The following is a 21108-nucleotide window of genomic DNA, read 5'->3' on the forward strand; positions in this document are numbered from 1 at the left end:
TGCGTCATCAAAATACAGGTCAGCACCCGTAAGTCACAGCTCACAAACACAGAATGTGCATCGAAGATCACTGAATGTGTCATTTTATACTCTGCTCGATGCAAGATACAAATATCAATTATAACCTTTATATTACTAGCACGAAACAGATCTTTTAATAACTTAGTTTAGAGGCCAGGAATTCGGTATTTACATGAAAATTCTCCACTGCTCAACCAGGGTTAAATATTACAGAATGTAGGTCATAAATCTAGGCATACCTATATTTTGGGTGGTCCACTCTAGTGATACTCTCTCTCACAACTTGCTTTCCAGCCTGAGCAACTGTTGCAACAAATATGCAAACTGATTCAATGTCCAAAGAGACCGTCTACCAAAGAATCGCAAGCTCCGTCGAACCTCCTAGAACCCAAAAAGATAATCAATTGCTTTATATTCCATTTTTTGAAACTCCAAACTATTGATAGCTGTAAAAACTGGGGTCCTTCCAAGCAGGCAGGGCCAAGAAACGAAAGAATACAGTTAAACTCTGTCAAAAGAACACCACAACAGAAACAGATGGTGGCAATTACTCGAGAGACCTACGCATTAAAACACACTTGCAACTAGTACCAGTTATGAACACTGAGAAAAAAGGAAGGGTAGGTGCATGCTTGAAAGTCAAAGGTAGTCGAGAGGTCGCACCACCCGAAAAAGCCAACATCGGGAGAGGGGGGGAGTCTGGAGCACGTACAGCTCTATGCCCTTGAGGTAAGCTCTCTCTTGGTCGTAGATCTCGGCCAGCAGGTACACAGCCGGCAAGTGGTTGCTGTCCAGCTTCAGGGCCTTCTCCAGGCACAGCTTGGCCTTCTCCACCGTCACGGGGTTCTTCATCAGCACGCTTGCATACAGCTGCACATGGTACGCACATTCACTCGCATGCACGAGAGCATTCACCATGACGAGCACGGAGCTGTTGTACCGTCAAAACCGGTTATAACGTAGTTACCTGGAATAGAATATCACTTTGTTATATCTGGACTCCATAAAAGTAACATGCAAAAAAGAAATAACACCATCTGTCACGGGCACATGTTTATCGTGCCTGCAGAAAGCGATCGAGGCTTCCCTGCACACACTCTCTGCTAGATCGGAGCTGCTTTTCGCAAGATGCAAAGAGTACTGATCGGGAAAGGATTCTTCGAGCTATGTACAAACTGTGTCGACAGTTGCGACGGTTGCCGCGGAGGAAGCCGGCGGTAGACAGCATACTTTACATTTAGATATGCACACTTCGTTCAAAATGGCACGCCTTTGTTTCAAGGAGATTGCCTTGGTCTTCCCTGTCGAGGTGCCGGCGGTGTTGGGACTCTCCATTGGTGAGTGGCGATGATTCGCCGAACTAGTGCTTGAGCAAAGTTACTTTTGCGCAGAGGGCGACCACACTGACCAGCGAAGCCGACATGGAACATGAAACAAACAAAGAAGCGCTCACGGCGTCGAGTTTGCGCTCAAGTTCCGAGTTTCGTCGGTATAAAGAGCCTAGATTTAAGCAACTGCTCGATCTGGATCACATGGTTTGTGGGCAGCGTTCGCACAACGGGTTGAAGCTTGCAAGGAGTCAAAACTCAAAAGTATTCACAGTCTGCAAATCTGTTTGCTTCTCTGCCCGGTTACCTCGCCACGCTGGCCATGCGACAACCAAATGCAGGTGCACTTGTGCCAATCTGCCCCCGGAGGTGTCCGCCTAAAAACTGCAAACGCCTCCATAATTGGAGTTGCTCCCCCTCTTAAATTTAGGCTCCCTCAATCGTCTCCGTCAAAACATCATCGCTCGCGCTCCTAACACCCATCAGCACGACACGACATCTTTTCCGCATGCGATGCGGAAAAGCCACTTCCCAAACAAGGAGCAGGGAGCAGACGACGACGCAGGGGCTGCCGCCGCCAGCCAACCTTTGCGGCATCGTCTGCGGCCCGTTCTGGGCGGCTGCTTGGCCACAGCACCAAAGTGCGGCGGTCTGCGACACTTTCTGAATTTGATTATTTTTTATAGCGCAGCTCTTAGGTGCTAGTTCCCGGGTTTTGCGGCATCAGCGTCACCATAAGAGTAACTGGAGGAGGAGGGGAAAGAGGAGGAGGGGAGGGTCCTCCGTATGCAGGAGTATGAGGTATATATTTGTACATATAAATATTTCTTCCTCAAATTCTTTAGCACGGTATATCGCAAAATCAAAGTACAGTACCTTAAGAGCTGCGCACTCTAATTTCCCATTACAGAGATCTGTAAACGTCTTTCATTTTTTTTTTTAATTATCACTGAATTCCTCCTTGCTATTTTTGCAGGAGCTGCTCAATTTCCTTCGCTCAAAACAGACACAATTACATTGAAAAATGGGAGCCTATTCATCAGGTTTCTGCTACAGACGACAGGCTTTGCTCCACTGGAACAGGGGTAGGCGACGTTTGGCGCGGCTTCAAAAGCTGATGACTTTGGTTAATGCTCTCGCATTAAAAGTAAAAAAGGGAATGGGAAATCGTGATCGCTTCGCTGTAGCCGCTATTTTGTTATAACCGATCTCGACAATACTACAAAAGTGCACAATGTTGACCTTCACTTACAATGTCCAAGGAACAATTTTATAGTTATTAGCCTCATTAGGTATCATGCTGCCTGTCAGAGCAAAGAATATTATGTATACCATGGATTCTCTATATCTTATTAGTGCTACTAATGCTCTTGACGACAAAAAGGTGTAAAGATCAGAGCGTCTGTTTGCTTTGAACTGCAGCTTATTTTCCGAGAAGACCCCCTCTCCGGGCCCCGCGACGAGGAACAGGCGAGTTTGGCGAGAGAGGCATCCAAGATCGGCCGCAGGCGTGAGTTGTCTGCCGGCTCTTTGTAAATGAATGTAAAGTCATCCCTCGAGTCATCGTTGTTGCCACCACCTCGCCGTCAAAGTCACCAGCCACAATCGGAAGAGGACCTTTGACGCCCGGCGCCTTTCCCAACCACATCAAGGACTTTACTAAAGGTATCCGTAAGAATGAAAGTACACGGGGCGGGAGAAGAGTCCAAGTGACAACGAATCAGTAAAGAAAAATAAAATATGTACCCCGTGGCTCGTGCAGGGTAAAAAAAAGTGAATTGCAGAATGCACTTATCTTCGGTTTCGCTTCACTACCATCCTACGTGACGTCCATTTCAGCACTCCCCATGAAACATGCACAGTCCTTTGTTGAAAGTCTATGCAGTTGATCTCTAAATACCTAACTACTATGCATCTCTACAAAAGCTCTCTGACCCGCATCCATCACCCTTCAAGTTTTAGTTCCCCATTAAAATCTGGTGAGCTTCAAACGACTCCAGGGGGAGCCAACTTGCCACACTTTGGTAATGCCTCTGCGCAAGTCCCGTAACCACGTGGTAAACGATAGACCAAGCGACCCTGGTGGTCGCCATTTCTTGAGCACAAAGCACCTGATTGGATCCGAGTTTACGCCAAAAGTTGACGCAGCCGTCATGCCACACACATTCTCAGAGCATGTGCCCAAATAATGGCGGACTCGGATAACTGCCGCAGCAGCCACTTGATGGCGCACTTTTGAACAGGGTCTATCGTGCTTCTCACAAAGAGAAATAACATCAATCAAATGTCAGCAGCAGCACCACGTGCAGAAGAACCCAGCGAGGCAAACATAGCCAAAGCTAAAGCCTCGGAAAGAGCAAAAAAGCCCTTCCAGATTTTTCGGCGGTGTTTCGAGTGACGCCGTGCCAGGCATTCCAAACTTGGTACGGCTGTGCAGCCGCTACTCACTGTTAAAGATCTTGGGTTGTGGCCCAACTGCTTGCAGCCGTTGCTGGCAATGGCCGCCGCCTCATTGTTACGAAGGAGGGCCAGGTAGCAGTCTACCATGCCTGGGCAGAACAGTGTCGTCATCCAAGTCAGCTCGAACCTAACTTCGCGAAATCCCTCGGCTACTCAATAAAGGGGACCGTGCACCAATATTGAGTGCGTTCTCAACTAAGAAGAAATATAATTTTACCTAAATTTTTTTACATATCAAAGCCGGTGAACACAACTAACAAAGGAAACATGCCGACCCTTCAGTTGCACAAAAATCCTAATTCGGTTGTCTTTGGTTCAAACATCTACGAAATCTAAGGGTATGGTTGATAACCACGAGGAAATGTTCTGTACCAAATGCATGTGCACATATTGAGAAGACCTTGGGTAACGAAAATCCTGCGCTTGCTGTTTTCAAAGAAATACAAAAAAAAGAATGAATCGGTGAATGAGCAATGCTTAATTTGGATGCCATTAAATAGGGCTGAACGCGACCAAATGATGGACAAAACTAGCGAGTGAGTTTCAAGAGGCAGACCTTACCTTTGTACGCCTCGTGACGGTAAGGTGCGACCTTGAAGACCTCTCCAAAGTGAGCAATGGCTTCGTGCTGCTTGCGTAGCTCCAGCAGAATAAAGCCCTTGAGCAGCAGGGCTTCCACGTGACGGGGATTCAGCATGCAGGCCTGCACAGCAAAAGACACCGACTATGAAATAAACAGCATGGTGGTTGGAGGGCATGCTACCCTGCAGGGGAGCCATCTCTCCCAACCCTTGAAGGCAACGAATCACTCTTACTTTTTCTTTGAGTCTTTGAGTGGTTAATTTTACAAATGAGGAGGAATAAGACAAGTTGAAGCATTTGCTCTACACTGCAACCTAAGCTGCCACAAAAACAATATTAGCATTGGCACAATCAAGATTGGACAAGACACGACCGAACAACCAACCTTCTGTGAGAAGTAGATGGCTCTGGTGCCCTTCTTGGTGACGTAGCAGAGGTAAGCCATCACAATCCACGGTTCAGGCGTCTTGTCGTTCACGGACATCAGTTGAGTCGACAGGCTGCCAAGAAAAATAAGAGATTGAAAGTCAAAATTATGGAGCAAGAGCTGGCAAACTTTGGTGCCTTGCAGGCCACAGCAGCAGCATCCATAGAAGCCTTAAGGGCAGTAAATATTTTCTATAGTCCTGCAGTTTGAAGACCAGGCCATGAAAAGCTGATATTATTATTTGAGGTGCATTTAACTGAGGAAACAGGCATACAAGATGTAATGGCTAATCTGTAAACAGAGAGACCTCAGACTCAGAATAGAAGATATTCCAACTTGTAACTCATCTCAAGACCCAGAATGGGCCTATTCCAATCCGTTTGTCATCTTGCCACGATGTGTGGCATTTCATTGGATCGAGGCATTCATTGGTTGTTTGTTGAGTCTGAACCTGCCAGAAGATCTAGGGAAGAGGGTCCTCACGTCTCCAGCTCCTTGACTTTCTTGTCCTTGGCAAGGAGAGCAGCATAGATGTCCATGCCCCTCACCTGGTATGGATCCAGGCTGTGCACCTGACCAGCAAACACAGGCACCTCACGTTTTATTCACACATTCTTGAAAGCCCTAGCAAATTTAGAAAATCACTGACACCGATGTTAGGCTCTACAAATGCAATCACTGTGCCCAATATGAAAAAAGTGGCGGGTGCAAAAGTACCTAAATAAGCCATGGCAGGGGTCCTCAAACTGGTTTCCACGGAATCTGGGGGTCCCGCGAGCTGGTCTAATGGGTTCCGCAAGCACCCAAATTGCAGTGCCCTTCCCCTCCCCTTTTCTAGTTTAACCTTCCACGGACTAAACCATGGATTGAGTTCCTATTGCGGACAAAGCAACCTCACCCTTCGCACTAATATGTATAGTATATATTTTACATTGTGTCCCAGGTTAACCCCTTTCACTTCTTATGCTGTCTGTAGTCCTCCATTTTGTCTTATTCTGTCAGTGCAAGAAACTCTCGCTCACTATCTAAACGCCTTTATGGCCCAGTACGATCGATTGGCAACATGGCGGGGGGGGGTTATTTGGGACTTTTTGAGGCTTGCTGGGGTTCCCTGGGACGAAAAAGTTTGAGAACGCATGAGCTAGAGGGATGGGAAAGAGTCCAACTTTGCATGCTTCACTAAAGGTGTTAATAGTAGCAAGCCCTCCAATCCTCTCATTTATTTTAATGAAATGTTTAAAATTTATCTCCGTATTAATGAAGCCTCCAACAAGAAGTGCACAAGCTACCAGATAGGAAACAAGCTCCAGACACATCTAAATTCGGCTGCGGATGTGAGAAAAAAAAATTAACCGAAGGCCTGAAGTCTCTTCCAAGAACTGATCAAGACATAAAAAAAGTTCCCAAAATAGAAGAGAGTCCAAGGCAAACAAAATTAAAGAAAGCTGCACAACCTGTGTTCAAAAAGTCCAAATTTCGAGTCAGCTCCATTTGTGCAAAGTTCAACTCTTGTATAACTTACTCCTGTAACAACTCCACTATAATCCATCTCGGTCAATGCTCTGCATTTCATTTGGACAAAGTAAAATTCACATGTGGCAAACTTGGAAGGCCACTCCCACTATGTCCGTATCAGCAAGTGGAGAGACGAGGCACGGGCACCGCTCACCCTCTCCAGGGTGACGCCGGCATTGATGAAATCCCCCATGTGGTAGTAGGCCTCGCCGAGGGAAACCAGGATGTCCACATTGTCCGAGAGCTGGGGCTGGAATCGCACACAAGAGCCACGAATTGCCGAGAGACCCAGGCGCCCCCATGTTGAACAGCGAGAAAGACTGGACCCTACCCACCAGTGGACTAATCTGCCAACCTGAAGGTTCTTATCTATGCTTACGAGACAGTGTATGGTGCTCCCCAAACTTAACACTGCGCATGGTCGCTCATTCCTTGGCTGTTTCGGGACCACCCCGGTGGCTACCATTCCAGCTAATCACCCGTATTGCAGCTCCCCAGTCTTTACCTGGTGTTGGGACAATAGGTCGCTCGCCTAGTCCAGCAACGAAGTGATTGACAAGTTGCTGGCAATCGCTGCATTTCGGCAACTGCGTCGCTGCATTTGAATGATCGATCGGGGCACTCTACTCTGTATGCCCCCCCAACCCTGGGAGTTTGAAATGCAGACATGAGGACACAGCCTGGTGTGCGTTCTCAACTAACTCTGTTCTTAATGCTTCGTGAAAGACGGACCAGCGGCACCAGAAATGCCCGGTAACTTAAAGGAATTGGGTGCGTCGGAAGTATGTCTGAACGCCCGTGGACTTGGACACCTACGCTGTCTCTCACCGGAAAAGAGTTACATGGAACACTGCTATCAGTGATGGCACAGTCCTGCCCTCTTATCTGACAGATGCAAAACTGAATTTGTGCTCGCTTAATTAGCCAAATGGTACTGGCAAAAAAAAATATACTAAAAGCTTGTTTGCTGCCACTCGATTACCCAAATACAGTCTAAGCTCATTACAACAGACCTGGTTACAACAGACATTTGGATATAACATATGGATTTGTGAAGTTCGATTGGTTTTTCTCTACATACCACTGACTAAACATCATTTCTGCATACAACATACTCCTTTTACAACAGACCAAAATCTTGGTCAAAATCAAGGTCTGTTATAACGAGTTTAGATTGTACGTAGTATTAGCAGCTTATTACCTGAACAATATGGGTCAAGGGGTGTAAGTATTGTATGTAACACTAAACTGTTTACCTCCTGCCTGAGAAGTGGGAACATCATTTTGTTCATTCTTCAGTTCCATTCAGTACCGAAATCACGTCCCCCCCTAATCTATTAGATCATTTTATATCAGTCATCTTTTGATGCTACAACACTAGAACAAAAACCACCCCCAAAGAATAAGATGCAAGGTTGACAACAACCACAATGAGAGTGATGAGACATACCCTCGCTTCCAACTGCTTAAAGTTGGCAATGCTGGAGGCATACTCCCTGGCATGAAAGTGAGCGTTGGCCTTGATCCACTGGCCGAGCCTGGGCAAACACACGTCCACAGCCAGTGATTATGAGCACTACCCAACATTTGCTGTAGCAATATTTACTATGATAAAACTTTGCTCCCCTCCAGCCTGTGTGATAGCTCGCACATCCTGTTCTAAGAGTATAATACAGAGACATTGCCATGAAATAACCAAAGCACGCAGTAACGTAATATTTTATGTTTAGCATTTGAAGCAGACATCAGAAAAGTATAGTAGCTGGTTCTCACTCAATGATAAGAGAATCGAGAATTTGACAATTTGGTGCAACATTCCTTATACGTCACCGCTTTTGTCAAGCTTTTACACTTAGCAGTTACGAAGCGCAACACACACGCAGTAACGCCGCGTAATCGGTCCTTCAATTTCATTCCTCAATTCGTTAATTTCGTCGTACAAGGACGCCAGTTAACAGTTAGCTGCTTTTCATGCCACCCAGCGACACGTTTCCTTGCCACACCAAGGAGAAGTCGGGAGAGAGTCAAATTCACTGCCTTCCTGCCACCTCGGCATCCTAGCGCAACAGCACCGCTACTCCGTCACGCACGAGACGTGCGACGCCGTTCCTCTACTGGCAGTCAGGTACCCGGAACACGTCTCCCACCGGTGCATGAAGCATCCTACGCAGAGTTTACGTTTGTCCGCTTCTTTTACAGGGGTTGTGGCGATGTCAGAATGCCGAGTTTTGACTGGCTTCAATAGACCGATCTCACAAGGAGTTGCACGACACCACTGCTGCCGCGGTGCATTCTGGTACCTGTAGTTCTCCCCCGTTTTCTGGCCGCGTCAAGGCACGTTGTACGTCCGGCGTTTAGGAATTTTCAGGTTAGCACGAAACTTTTAGTCGGCCGTTTACTCACGGTTTTTATTGGGTGTCTTCACCCGTTCTGTGTCAAGGTGTTACAATAAGAGCACCAGGCAAAAAGGCATAAGATTTTATGTCTTCCCGGAAGAAAACAGCCCACGAAAAGAGTGTCTAAAACAGGTAAAGAGAGCGGTAAAAGAGCGGCAGGAAAAAACGTTTTTAGATTTGTTTCGTTACTTGCTTCATAATTTATATTCACCCCATTGCACAATAACTAAAGAGTGTAAGCTTACACAGGGCATGAGACGTAGTAGGGCGTACCAAAGTGTTCCGTACGTTGGAATCTTTCAGAGCACTCGCTCCGTAGCAGTATATCCGTTGGTCTATCTCAATCGGAACTTCCACACTGCCTTGCGGCGATCGTTTTTAATACAATGTTTGCTTGATACATTTTGGTGGTTACAACTGTTATTGATACGACATGTTTTGAGCACAACTGTGCTTCAAAAGATCAGTACAATCACCGAAGAAAGAGCAGCGATTCACGGTATGTATATATATATATAACTTGAAATAAAACAACTTTTTCAAAATCAGACTTAATTTTTTTTTAGTGGGCTATTATGCCACAACCTGATTTTGCTGGCGTTACTGATCCATTCTGCATTAACACCAATCGACACAGCGGAAGAAAGCATTCTCCAACGGTCAGCTCTTACCGTTTGGAGCTTGAGCAAACCAAATAAAATTGAATAGAAACTGTACACAAGAGCTCATCTCTACCCGAAGTTCTCAGGCATCTCTCATGGTTACGTTTCATTTAAATGCGAGTTGTTACGGCTCGTCAGGCAGGTTCTTTTTGTAGATTGTTTCTTTGTGTGCAGGCTTCCCCCCGCAGTTCATATGTACCCTGTCGCAAAGGCTCTCAACCAGAATAGAACGAGTTTTAGAAAACTATCGCTCTCCGAGAATGTCTATTGAGCTCGTCTTACTTCATTGTCAAATAAAAGTTATGCCCAAGCCTGCGCACTACATAGCTCAGTATTTCACCGACACATTTGACGCTGTTCCGCGGTGCTACATCGAGCCGATGGTCCCTCGAATTTTGTGCTCTTTCACGTTGAGGTAGATATTCACTTGCTTCCAAGTTTATTGAGACGTAGGAGCACCTGGAGAGCTCGAGAAAGTAGTGGTCTCGTTGTTTTTGCCGCTGTTGCAGTAGGACCACCGCGTGAACGCAGTGGGTTTACGCGCGTTCACGAAGGCGAAGAAGCGGACAACGACGAAGCAGACGACAAAGCGATTCTAAAGCGATAAGAAGACTGAAACTGTTTTTTTGCGCCTGATGATAAACTAAGGCATCACAAACAACACAATCTTATAAAGTACTGATATGCAGGAGAATCCAAGCTAACACCAGGGCTTCCCAAACTATGATGTACGCCCACATGAGCCCTTTTCAGCCGGGAAGCCGGAGAGCGATGACTACAAGTAGCATGGCGGCGGCAATACTTCCGGAATGCGCGCCTTCGCAGTTCGCTTGGTGGCATCGGTCTATTGGAAGGACAGTGGGTAGACATCGAGGCAGCCTGCTTCGAGGTCTACCCACTAGCCTTCCAATTGAAGCTCGGTATCGTTCTGACGTCACCGCAACCCCTGCAAAAGAAGCAGACAAACGTGGCGACCCGACTCCCGGCTGCCAAAGCTTCCGTGGAACGTCGAACTGGAGAGCGACCTGCCGCAGAACGGTCGTCTGCCACATCCACTGCCACCACTGCAACATCGCCGGGATCCAACCGGCAAACCCACGACGCTTTTGCGATGTCGGCGGGCAGAAATTGAGAGGCCACTTTTGAGGACGCCGCGAACACGTCAGTGCGAGAGTCGTTCCAGTCACTGGGCCGGCCGAGTGTCGGCCGATGGTGTTCGTCTCTCGCGCCTTCTCACCACTCCATGTTGGGCGGCAGGGAAGATCCCCCCGACGGGTGCAGCACCAGGGCCGCCACCTCGACGGGCTTGACCCCCAGCTCCAGCAGACCCTTGGCCGCCTCCAGGGCGAGCGGGCACTCTCTGCACGCAAGTGACGGGGGGGCCCGAGTGAAAATCAGGGTCGTTACGCGAAAATCGAGCCGACGTCGAAGGAAAGACTACTTTGTGCTTGGGGATGCGGCTTCCCATGAGGCAAGCCGAATCCCCAAGATGCGCAGTATCAGCAACGTTGCAACGCGTAAAGTAATAGGTGGGCTAATGAGGCCTTTTCGGGAATTCGGTGCAGTCGGGCAGCTAAAATATCGGCCTTGCTTTTCGCGCGCCAACGGCGGAAAAAATCTAGGATCTTGCCGGTCACTGTTTCTTGCGTACGTAAATTGCAAAAAGGCAACTGTTTTTCGCTGTACAGTTCTTTTTCTATTAGTTTCGATTTCGACGGTTGCAACAGGCAACCACTTTCTACGAGGTACTTATCTGAGTAAAACTCTCAATAAAATTTGTGGGCCTCGTGCATGCCAATCGACTTATTAGACGTGAATCATACGTGGTGCTTGAATCCGAAACGCGCGTCGCATTACAATAACGGCTAGAATGCCCCGGCTGCGTGATATCCACTTTGGCGTATGTCTTCAACTTCTTCCTTCATGAGTCCCCATAAAGCCACTATTAGCCCATCATTGATGCCACACACTTGGACGACAATAGTTATTGAAGCGGCCAGATTGACTTTCGAAAACGTTTCTATACCGACGCAAGGTACCTAAAAAAAATATGGTGCCCAGAACTTGTCTTTGATTGGTGTGCTTACCATCATATCTCGCCCACGCATTGGTCAGATATGTGCTCGAAAGGCGCCATTCAATCGCCGACAGGGGCGATAAAGAGGGAGAGTGTCGGCCGAGACTCACTTGAGCACCTCCCGGTAGCAGGTGATGGCCGACCGCTCGTTGCCGTTCTGCTGGTACAGCTGGCCCAGGGCCATGTTGACACGAGCACTGCGCTGCTTGCCAGGGATGCTCTCCAGCTGTGCATTGAAAGGAACTGTCGTCTGGCAACGTCCAAACGCAGTTTGTTCAAGCCCCTCGTATGCTATTGAATAAAAAGATTATTCATCCATAGTAAGGTCGTGGCAATAGCTACAACGCTTTATGAGACACTAGTGCATTCTTATGGATCTTGCGGTAAACCTGAGACGACTTCGTAACGATACACTTTGTTTCTTCTGCCACGATCGGTGCCTTACACAGAAAAGTCGTCGCCAGCGTCTGCTTGGAGAGAGATGCGCTAATTTATTTTGTACACACAGAAGCATCGGGTGGCGTGATGCGACGTCGCCACAACCGCGGCCGTCTGGCGGTCGCTGCGTGAGACCCATAGGTGCAGCTGAGCTCGACAAGTGCAGTTTATTAGGCAGTACGAAGCAGCTGGCGTGGCTCTGTGGTAATGCGCTCGCTTTGCACTCTGCATACCCAGGATCAAATCCCGAAAAAAAAACACGGTCGGCTTTTTTTCTTCAGCATCTGGCAACATGTATCAACAACAGACATGCCACATCAACTAAATTATCATTTTGAGGTGGGGGAAGAGTCCAATACAGCCATTGCTGTAAAATTTCTCTTTAGATGTTTAGACAGTGTGAGGCTAGTCTGCCTTTGGTAACATTGTTGTAAGCTGTACTTGAAAAATTTAGCCATTCCAGTACCCCTGCTGGTCAGGGGGCTTCAACGTGCATCCCGCAGCAGCGATACGCAACTGCACACCAGTACGATACTTATCTAGACCGACATGGGCAGGAGTGAGAGCTGAACCCAGTACCCCTGGGTTCCACAGCGAGCGCTTTCACTCCACGTGCTTCGAGCTACAGCGTGTCAACACACTTGACCACGGATCCTCCCGCTTTTTTCTTATCGAACTGTAGCACGCAATAATTGAAAATTGTGATAATGAGCCATCAAAGCACGGCTGCCCATCCGAGGGAAATTTCTCAGATTATGGTAATATTCACGTCTATGTTGGAATAAGGAAAATCTTGCTAGTTTAAGGGAAATTTCGGACACCGTGTATATGTATTTAGAATTTTATAGGTCAATTATCAGTTATTTATTTTTTCGAGAGAACATAGTTTTAGCGGTTTTGGCTACATTTGGGTTATTCCCTCCCAGCCGTTTGATGATTTAGTTATGCGACCATCTGGCAACAGTGAGAAACACTCGCACAACTTTTTAAATTTCTTTTATTTGCAAAATCAGTTTTCAAGGGACCAGCCAAGTCGAAGCTTCTAAGAGCGCCGCTGTACCTTCTCGGAAAAGAAAGCTTGCAAGCTTGAGTAGAAGAAGAAATACTGTGATGTCTGGAGGCGATAGACTTACCATAAAAAATAATATTTCGTGAACCGCCGTGCACAAAATGATAGTTACTGTGTGTCGTGTTCGAGTTTGAGAAACCACTTGGTTTGCACCTCTTGTTTTTGAATGACTATGATAAATATTAGTAATGATGTTATTAAAGCAGTACCATATTCTGGTGAAGTGCATAATATCTAAGGCAAAGATAAGGTTTCATTCGCCAGTTTGAACCTCCCGGAACACTTCACTTTGCAAGATTTGCTATGGCCACGGTTTTGGCCCGATAAACTCATTTTTGCGAAACGTATGTGGGGTGTAAAGGCTATATAATTATCGCTCATCGTAAAAAGGGAAGTGATGCAGAAAACAATGATTATATATAATTATTTGGGTAAGCGAGGGAAATTTAGGCAGATAAGGGAAATTTCAGGCGTCCGCTAGGGAAGTTTTGACTTTCCGTGTTGGCAGCTCTGCATTCACTGCCCACGATCTAGACAGTGCAACGTCGCAATGTGCGGGGAAGGACAGTGAAGGTTTATGGCACAGACCGTCTGAACCTCGCTCAGACAGCAACCTTAACAACTCCAACCTGAATCGCAAGCACACAAGTGAGATTCTCTGGCATCAAATGGATATAAATGAAAGAGCAAGCACCTGTCTCCCGCGGTGATGAAGATTTGAGTGGTGGAATCTGAAACACCAAGAAACTGTCTCCCCAGAAGATGGTGAAGGGATACGCAAGTAAGAAATAAGGAACTTACTCAACAATGTGAAGTGTTGGGCTAGTTGGTTTGAGGTGAACATCCTGGGAAGAAACAGCGGCAAAGAAACTTGGACAAGTTTCCTTTACTCTTGTCCAAGTTTCTTTGCCGCTGTTTCTTCCCCCCCCCCTAAGATGAACTTACTCAAATTTAATTAAAAACCGGGAGGAAATAGAATTAATTTGTTTAGTTCTGCCAAAATGGGCCCCTACAGAGCAGTTTCTTTTTTTTAATGGCTTTGTTTTTATTTTTTTAAATTTTTATAGAAATATTTCTGCAATGAATCGTAGGGCAAGTTGGTCCAAACTCGTCGTGGAAACGGCGCGAAAACATGAGGACGTAGGAGAAACACACGGGGTGAGCACCGAGTATCAACTAACGAATTTTATTAGAAAGACACACGAAAACAACCCTTCATTCTATGGCAGTGCGATCCTGCACAAGTGCATTACATGACTAATAATAAAAACATAATCTCAAGTTTAAAAATGCTGACCCAAATCCAAAAATGTCGTCTCACTTTCTAGCAGTGCCAACGACAGTTGGCTGACACAAGAGAGATGGTGCAGGCGTACAAAATAAAAAAGATGGAAGCCTCATGCATCAGTCAACCATCGTTGACACTGCTAGACAGCGAGATGACAATTTTGGATTTGCGCTAGCTTTTTAGGCCCCACTCGTTACGCTTTTAATAACAGTCACGTAATATGCTTGCGCGGGATAGCACTGCCATAGAACGAAGGGTCATTTCTGTGGCTAATAAAATGTGGCAGTTGATAGTTGGCGCTAGTCCAGCGAGTTTCTCCTACGTGATCGTGTTTTCGCAGTTTCTACGATAAACATTCGTGTTCCAACAAAATACAAGCGCCTGTCGATATACAAGTCATGAAGAGAGATATGAAGAAACAACTTCGTGGTGCATGTGCCCTTCGTGCACGAAGGGTGAACGACATTTTGGCTGCGTGGTCTCCGCTTAGCATAGCGCCTGTTTTATGAATAAAAACATACCATTCAAGGTATTTCATCTCCCTTTTTTCAGATGCCAAGTCTTTTTGTAAAGAGGCAGCGGACTTCCGTCGACCACAGAAAAGGCAAGGCGGCCATTGCTACGACCAGCAGACGATGTCACATAACCCACCGCACTACGGCAATGCTACAATAAAATAAAGGTGCCGCGCCATTGCCGTAAACCTTCATGCAAGGAGCAGGCGAACGGAGCCCGGTGCCCATGGCAAGAAAGATTTATTATAAAAACACGACCCCCCCCCCCCCTCCCCCAACGGCTAGGTCTGAACTTTGACTTTGCAGATGGGAATGGGACCGAACGTGACGGTCTTGCAAGGCACTTCCTTTTCTTTGGTACCGTTTCGCTGAAGGCCACTCTCGTCGCCAGTCCCTGGAGGATCCTCGGCCTCCCCCGCTTCGAGGTGCCCGTTCACATCCGCCTTGGAGCCAGTACGACACTCTTCATTCATGTGAAGTCCAACCGAGCTGCCGCTGTCGTCTGTGCCAGGGTCGTCGAGGACAACCACAACGGACCGAGCGGCTTTGCGCCTCAACCGTGCCCGTTTCCTCAGCATGACTTTCCTGGCACAGGCGCACGCATAGCACATCCTGCCCCTCGAAGTCCCCACGATTTTGCACTGCGGGCTGTACAGACGTCCGTCTAACTGCATGAGACACCCGAGGAGCGTCCCGAAGGGGTACTCATCTGCAGCAATCACCCCGGGACAACGGGCGAGACGGTCCACCCTCTGCAACAACTCCGACGGGTGGTCCGTGCCGCCTGCCCCCTCCATGCAATGCACTCGCATGCCGCACAGGTAGACCTTGCAGTCTGCGTGGCAGTCTTTCTCCTCGATCAACACAAGCTTTTCGGTCTTCAGCTGACCAGGGGTCCGCTCGTCCAGGGAGCAGACACTGTAAGCGAGCACCGTTGGCTTCTCCCGTATCACGTGCTTTGCCCACTGGCACGAGGGAAGGGGGAGGTCTTCGTAAGGAAAGACGGGGGTCACCTCACGCTCGATGACGGTCTCCACCTCATTTGCAATAGGTGGCAAGACACAGTTTTGGACGTTCGAGGGCATCGATGGCGACACGCCAGCGTTGTCTGCTACGTTGTCGACGGCGGTGGCGCCGTTGTTGCCGTCGTCTGATTGCTCGGCCGTCGTCGCGTGAGTTCCGTTTCGTCTGCGCGGCACTTTCGGCGGCGGAATCGTCCGTTCGGGAAGCTTACGCCGCCTGGGCACTCGTCTCGTGTAATACTTGGGCGAGTCGGGGAAAATGGTCGGGACGGCGTCGGTCGTCAGTGTGGGCTTGCCGCGCTCGATCCTCACGAGTTCCTTGTTGACGACGTGCTCGAAGTAGCGGAGTATGAACTGCGGGTCGAAGTGCCGCGAGCAGACGGCGGCGTCGCGGCTCAGGAGCCTGCCGTCGGGACGCGGTGGCATGTACCGCTTCCAACGCTCGAACATCTCGTCGTCCTTGGGAACGCTGAACATCGAAGCCCGGTGGCACTCGGGATCCGTGGTGCGGCCCTTGCCCGTCTTGCAGCCCGGCGCGAAGCAGTAGTTTTGGCGCTTGTACTTCTTTTTTTTCGGCAGCGCCTTTGGCGGCTCTGCCGACTCTGTCACAACAGGAGGATCGCCTGACATCGCGTCAGGGCAAAGCGGTTCACACATTCCAAACCGATGGGCCCCGACTTCGTTGAACTGCTGCAGTGACAGCGTTTCGACCTGTCCCTCTTGCCACCGCGCTCAACGCGCAGTCATCGCGCGCGCGGCTGAACACATATATGGCTTGTAACGAACGCACCGTTCAACATCGCAGTGACATGCGCATCGAAGGTGATGCCATGCCGCAGCCGTATCGCATCGCATGCCCAGAATGAAGGCGAGTAATATTTGCGTCCAAGGGCGACCGCTCACGCAAGAACAGCAAGAACGCACCGCACACGCCAAGAGCAACGAAACCTAGACGGTAGCTCGATTCTTTCGCAGACCGGGCTCAGTCAATACCGCTCAGTTGGCCCAGGGGCCAGTGGTGACCGACAGGACTGACATTTTCCGCCAAAAAACAGGCGCGGGGGGCGCTGCTATCGCCTTCTTTAAGCTAGGTGGCGCAAGGCGACGCCCAATTTAAAAGGTTCCGTTGTAAATATTTCCATACGCTAAAATGGCATCTGTTATTCTAAAACTTCCTATTATCTACCTCTATCATGACCATAACCGCTTTTAAAAAGGGCAGTGACTTTTTCGACGTTCACTTAATAAATAATTTTAAATATTATTTTCACGTCTGTGACGCCACTTCCTGAAGACTCAATTATTTTTAAAGCTGTTTTGACGTCCCCCGTCAAAACATATGTCATTATTTTGATGTCGCAAACTTAAATTTTGAAAGAGTTGCCAAGTCTGGCTACTCCGTGCCAAATTGGCTACTTTTAAAGGCCCATGGCTACTTGGCTACTTCCTAACGCTGAACCCAACGTTAGTAAACCACTCAGTTAGGAAACTGCCACAGAGACTGCTCTGAAAAAGTGGCACCGACCCGTCCTCCAGAACCGAGCTAATGGCGATCACAACGCCGCCATTTCTCCCGCAGCGGCCACTCGAGGAACTGCACGTGACTTCTATTTTGGCTTTAATACGCCATTATGGATACAGCGGAAGAGGTTACGGGGGTGCCACCCCCGTCTCCCCAGCGGACGCGCCGCAAATTACTACCGAAGTTATGATGGACCTAGGTCGGGACGCGCTACCTGAAATCACCGCCGAGACATGGTTGTATAAAAACAACATTAATTGTGTCGCAAAACCTTGCAAACTAAAGATTTTAGAAAACATCACGCACTCTCAATTTGTACTAAACTCCAATAAAAGTTACTACAAAAAGACTTTTTTCCCATTGGATTTTACGCAAAAACATGCGTCCGAAAGTTCAAGGTGACCACAGTAAAGACAAATGATAAAGGGGGGCGCTGTTGTCGTATTTAGCTCGGTCTCGGTGGACGTCAGCGGCCATGTTTCAATGGTGAGTTTCCCAACTGAGGGTTCTAGTAACGTTGGCTGAACCCTAGCCTGAATTTGTGATGGCATGACACTTTTGCATGAACATTTTGAGTAGAGGTGTCACAAACTTTTGTCGAACCGGATTTTTAGGTAGAACTTACGGGGTTCAGCTGATTCAAATCGGTTCGACGAAGTTTCGAACTTTGAACCAGATTCGACCGGTTCGACTTTATAGACAGTGTGGCCAGACTTTGTTACAAACATGTCTAGGTTTAGAAAAAAATTTTTTTTTTTTTTTTTTATTATTTTATGCTTATGAACAGTTGGAATTAGAAGAAACTAATTCCAATCACTGGAAAAGTTAATACCTTAATGTTTTGTACTGTATTGACTGAAATAACCAATGAGTGCTGCCCTTAATTCATCCCTTAGCCATCACCATCCTATCCGAAATCAACTGGCCAGCCTGTCGCGCGTGTGCATAGCAGTCGAACCTAAGTCGAACCTTTGTCAAACTTTTCACAAGAAAATCGAAAAAGTCGAACCTGGTCGAACTCGAACCTTGACCGGTTCGCGACAGCCACTTTAGCCAATCTCATAAAGCATGTGGAAACAAGAAAACACCGTATTAGAGTAACACCTAGCGGCCAGCAGCGGGATGGTGATGTCATCAAGCCTGCTACTCGAATGAAAACAAAACACAAAGAAAGTTAGCTTTGAAGACTGCTCTATTTACTGCCTGCATTTACTGCCCATATAGTGCCTGCATAAATTTTCCCTACTGAAAATCATTTTTGCTCATATACTTTATGTACAATTTGCTCTATATACTAGCAAGAAAGCAAGAAAAGCAAAAACAATGTTGTTCTCTTTTTGTGAGCATAGTAAAAATAATACCCAACGTTTAGCGGGGCGTCGCCGTCAGCGCCACCGTCCCGCTAAATTTAGCGGGAAATTGAAATGGTGTTGGTCACATGACATCTATTTTCCCGCTAAATTTAGCGGGGAAAATGATGTCATATGACTTTGTGTCACGTCACCCATGAACAAATTCAGTTTTTCTGCTTGATTTAGCATGAAAACTGACGTGACATGACCTCAACCCCAATTCAGTTTCCAAGCTAAATTTAGCAGGGAAAACAATGTCACATGACTTCTTTCACGTCACCCATGAACAAGTTCAGCTTCTCCGCAAGATTTAGCAGGAAAACTGACATCGCGTGACCTCAACACCATTCAGAATTGTATGGAGGAGGAGGAGGAGCATACCCTCCCTTCCTCCTCCTCAAGAGCTGCACTCTAATTTCGCACTACAGAGATTTGTGAAGGTCTCAATTTTTTCTCTCGACGACCTGGCAAATCTGGCGTTGATGACTATGCGAGAAGTAGCATAAAAGCAGCATTGCTGCGCACCTAAAAAAATTGAGCTAAGCATTGACAAATAAACCCTTCCTGACTAGAGTTCTGACTAAGCGCTTGCAAGTCCAATGCAGTGCAAGGAACTCACCGCCGTGATGGCTTGGGACTGCTGTTTCATGTTGACATGGCAGGTGTAGATCTGGAATTTAATGTCGTTCTCCGACGTGACGTCCTAAGAGAAACAAAGGCAGAGAAACATTTATCACAAATATTAAGAACTTGCTGACTAAACACCGCCTTCCCACATGGCATGTTGGTTGCAACAACGGCAAAGGTGCAGTTCCTGGGTGCATCTACGACCTTATGAGTATTTCACGTGTTCAGGACTGGTTGTGATATTCATTCTATTTGCACAACAAACCATGGATATATATTAAAATAGGATGTTTCAGCAACAAGGTGTTACTATATCAGAATGCAACAGCAGAGCAATAAACAGAGCAATTCAATGGAAATACATAACCCACAAGGCCCATATAGAACTAAAATAAATAAAAGCTATTGTGAGTCGTCTTAGAGAAAAACTTTACTTCAAAACACCTTGTCCTACAAAGACCAAAAGCATCAAACAGCTCTACATATACTGTGTAGAAGTTTTCCAGTTAATTAATGTGGCAGAAATCTTTCCTTTTCTGCTTTAGCATAGTTACTGCATAGCCAAAAATAAGTTTTGCTTCAAAACCAGATCTTAGCTGGTGGATGCAGCAGGTGGGGTGAAAACACCTTGTAAAATACCTTGCGAGAGACATCACAAAAATATATCAAATGCAAGAAAACAAAGAATATGTTTTCATTGTTATTAAGAACATCACCATCTCAAGACCAAGATTAGATGGTCTCAATCAAAACGGCTCCTTGGCTCCCTTGCTGAAGCCTGGTGGCATGACCAGGGTGCCCCCCTACCAACAAAAGTGCTGTGGACAGGAGGCTTCGGACAAGAAGCTGACAGAGTCTTGTAGAGAACTGACGGAAAAGCCAAGGAACACCAACAGAGACCAGATGATAGAGAGCAGCAATTGTAATCATCATTAAATGTTTCAGTGAGCAAGAATGCCATGACCAGGGAGCAAAGAGCTCTAAAAACCCAGATAACAAATTTTATAATGAAGACAGACACAAACATCTAAGAAAATGCCGACAAGAGCATGTCCTTGCTGTCGGTTAACATGATTCAAGGTATTGTGGAAACGTTTAAAGAGACAAGTGCCCAAATGAACCAATTTCTAAGAGCCAAGAGAGCAGATGCAGAATATAATAAGTTAACTGATTGTGACCTGAACAGAAAAGCCGCACTCTCGAGGCTACAATCTCTCCACTATTTTCATGTATTTCCTCTCTCTCTCTCAAAGCTGGATGGCAGCAAGCAACATATAATGCACAATACAGATGGAAGTAAACCTAACAGTCAAAATATAAGGGTCAAACACTAAAACCACACCATGTGAGGCGAGTGAACTGATAAATCTGGCAAAACATAGGCTCGAGAAGTTTGACAGAAATAAAGTAATGTGGCAATGGTTTTCGGATCGATATGTGTAGTTTTATTTATTCTGTTTTAGCACTAATTCGAGACGTCGGTTCATTTGATGCCTGGGATGTCAAATGGGCACAAGTTCAATTACCTTATGCCGTCTCTTACTGGGGAAAACGGCCCTGGTGAATGAAGAACTGCAGTTTTTGGACAGAAAATATGAATTGACTATAGAAATGCTACAAGAATCTTATGAAAATGAAGGCAACTTAACTGAGCACACATGAATTCACTCATCAAACTGGAGCAGGTGAGAAGCTACAGAGACCACAGCAGCGCACCACAGAGGTACACAGTGGGTGGCAATGAGCTGGCTCAAACAAGCATCAGCCGATGAAGTAAGATGCCACATGAAGTGTCCCATTAGATAGC

At 46.9% G+C, this 21108-nt stretch overlaps 2 protein-coding genes across 3 annotated transcripts in view; both read right to left on the reverse strand.

Moving 5' to 3' along the window:
• The window catches only part of LOC8042561 (anaphase-promoting complex subunit 7), a 28147-nt gene that overhangs the window by 4094 nt on the left and 2945 nt on the right, over positions 1 to 21108 (reverse strand). For both annotated transcript variants that reach the window (XM_029983662.3, XM_029983663.3), the window contains exons 4-13: positions 19294 to 19377; positions 11579 to 11694; positions 10629 to 10751; positions 7784 to 7871; positions 6488 to 6583; positions 5302 to 5390; positions 4777 to 4891; positions 4371 to 4512; positions 3798 to 3898; positions 734 to 891 (exon numbers count right to left, since the gene is read on the reverse strand). In XM_029983662.3, the coding sequence (XP_029839522.2) occupies positions 734 to 891; positions 3798 to 3898; positions 4371 to 4512; positions 4777 to 4891; positions 5302 to 5390; positions 6488 to 6583; positions 7784 to 7871; positions 10629 to 10751; positions 11579 to 11694; positions 19294 to 19377 (1112 nt within the window). The remainder of the gene's footprint in view (positions 1 to 733; positions 892 to 3797; positions 3899 to 4370; positions 4513 to 4776; positions 4892 to 5301; positions 5391 to 6487; positions 6584 to 7783; positions 7872 to 10628; positions 10752 to 11578; positions 11695 to 19293; positions 19378 to 21108) is intronic.
• Positions 14994 to 16860, reverse strand: LOC8042562. Its single transcript, XM_002415595.4, has one exon. The coding sequence runs from the start codon at positions 16455 to 16457 to the stop codon at positions 15060 to 15062; it is 1398 nt and encodes a 465-aa protein (XP_002415640.3). The 5' UTR covers positions 16458 to 16860; the 3' UTR covers positions 14994 to 15059.

Source organism: Ixodes scapularis, unplaced genomic scaffold (genome assembly GCF_016920785.2).
Source record: "Ixodes scapularis isolate PalLabHiFi unplaced genomic scaffold, ASM1692078v2 PGA_scaffold1__304_contigs__length_218370807, whole genome shotgun sequence".
NCBI lineage: Eukaryota > Metazoa > Arthropoda > Arachnida > Ixodida > Ixodidae > Ixodes > Ixodes scapularis.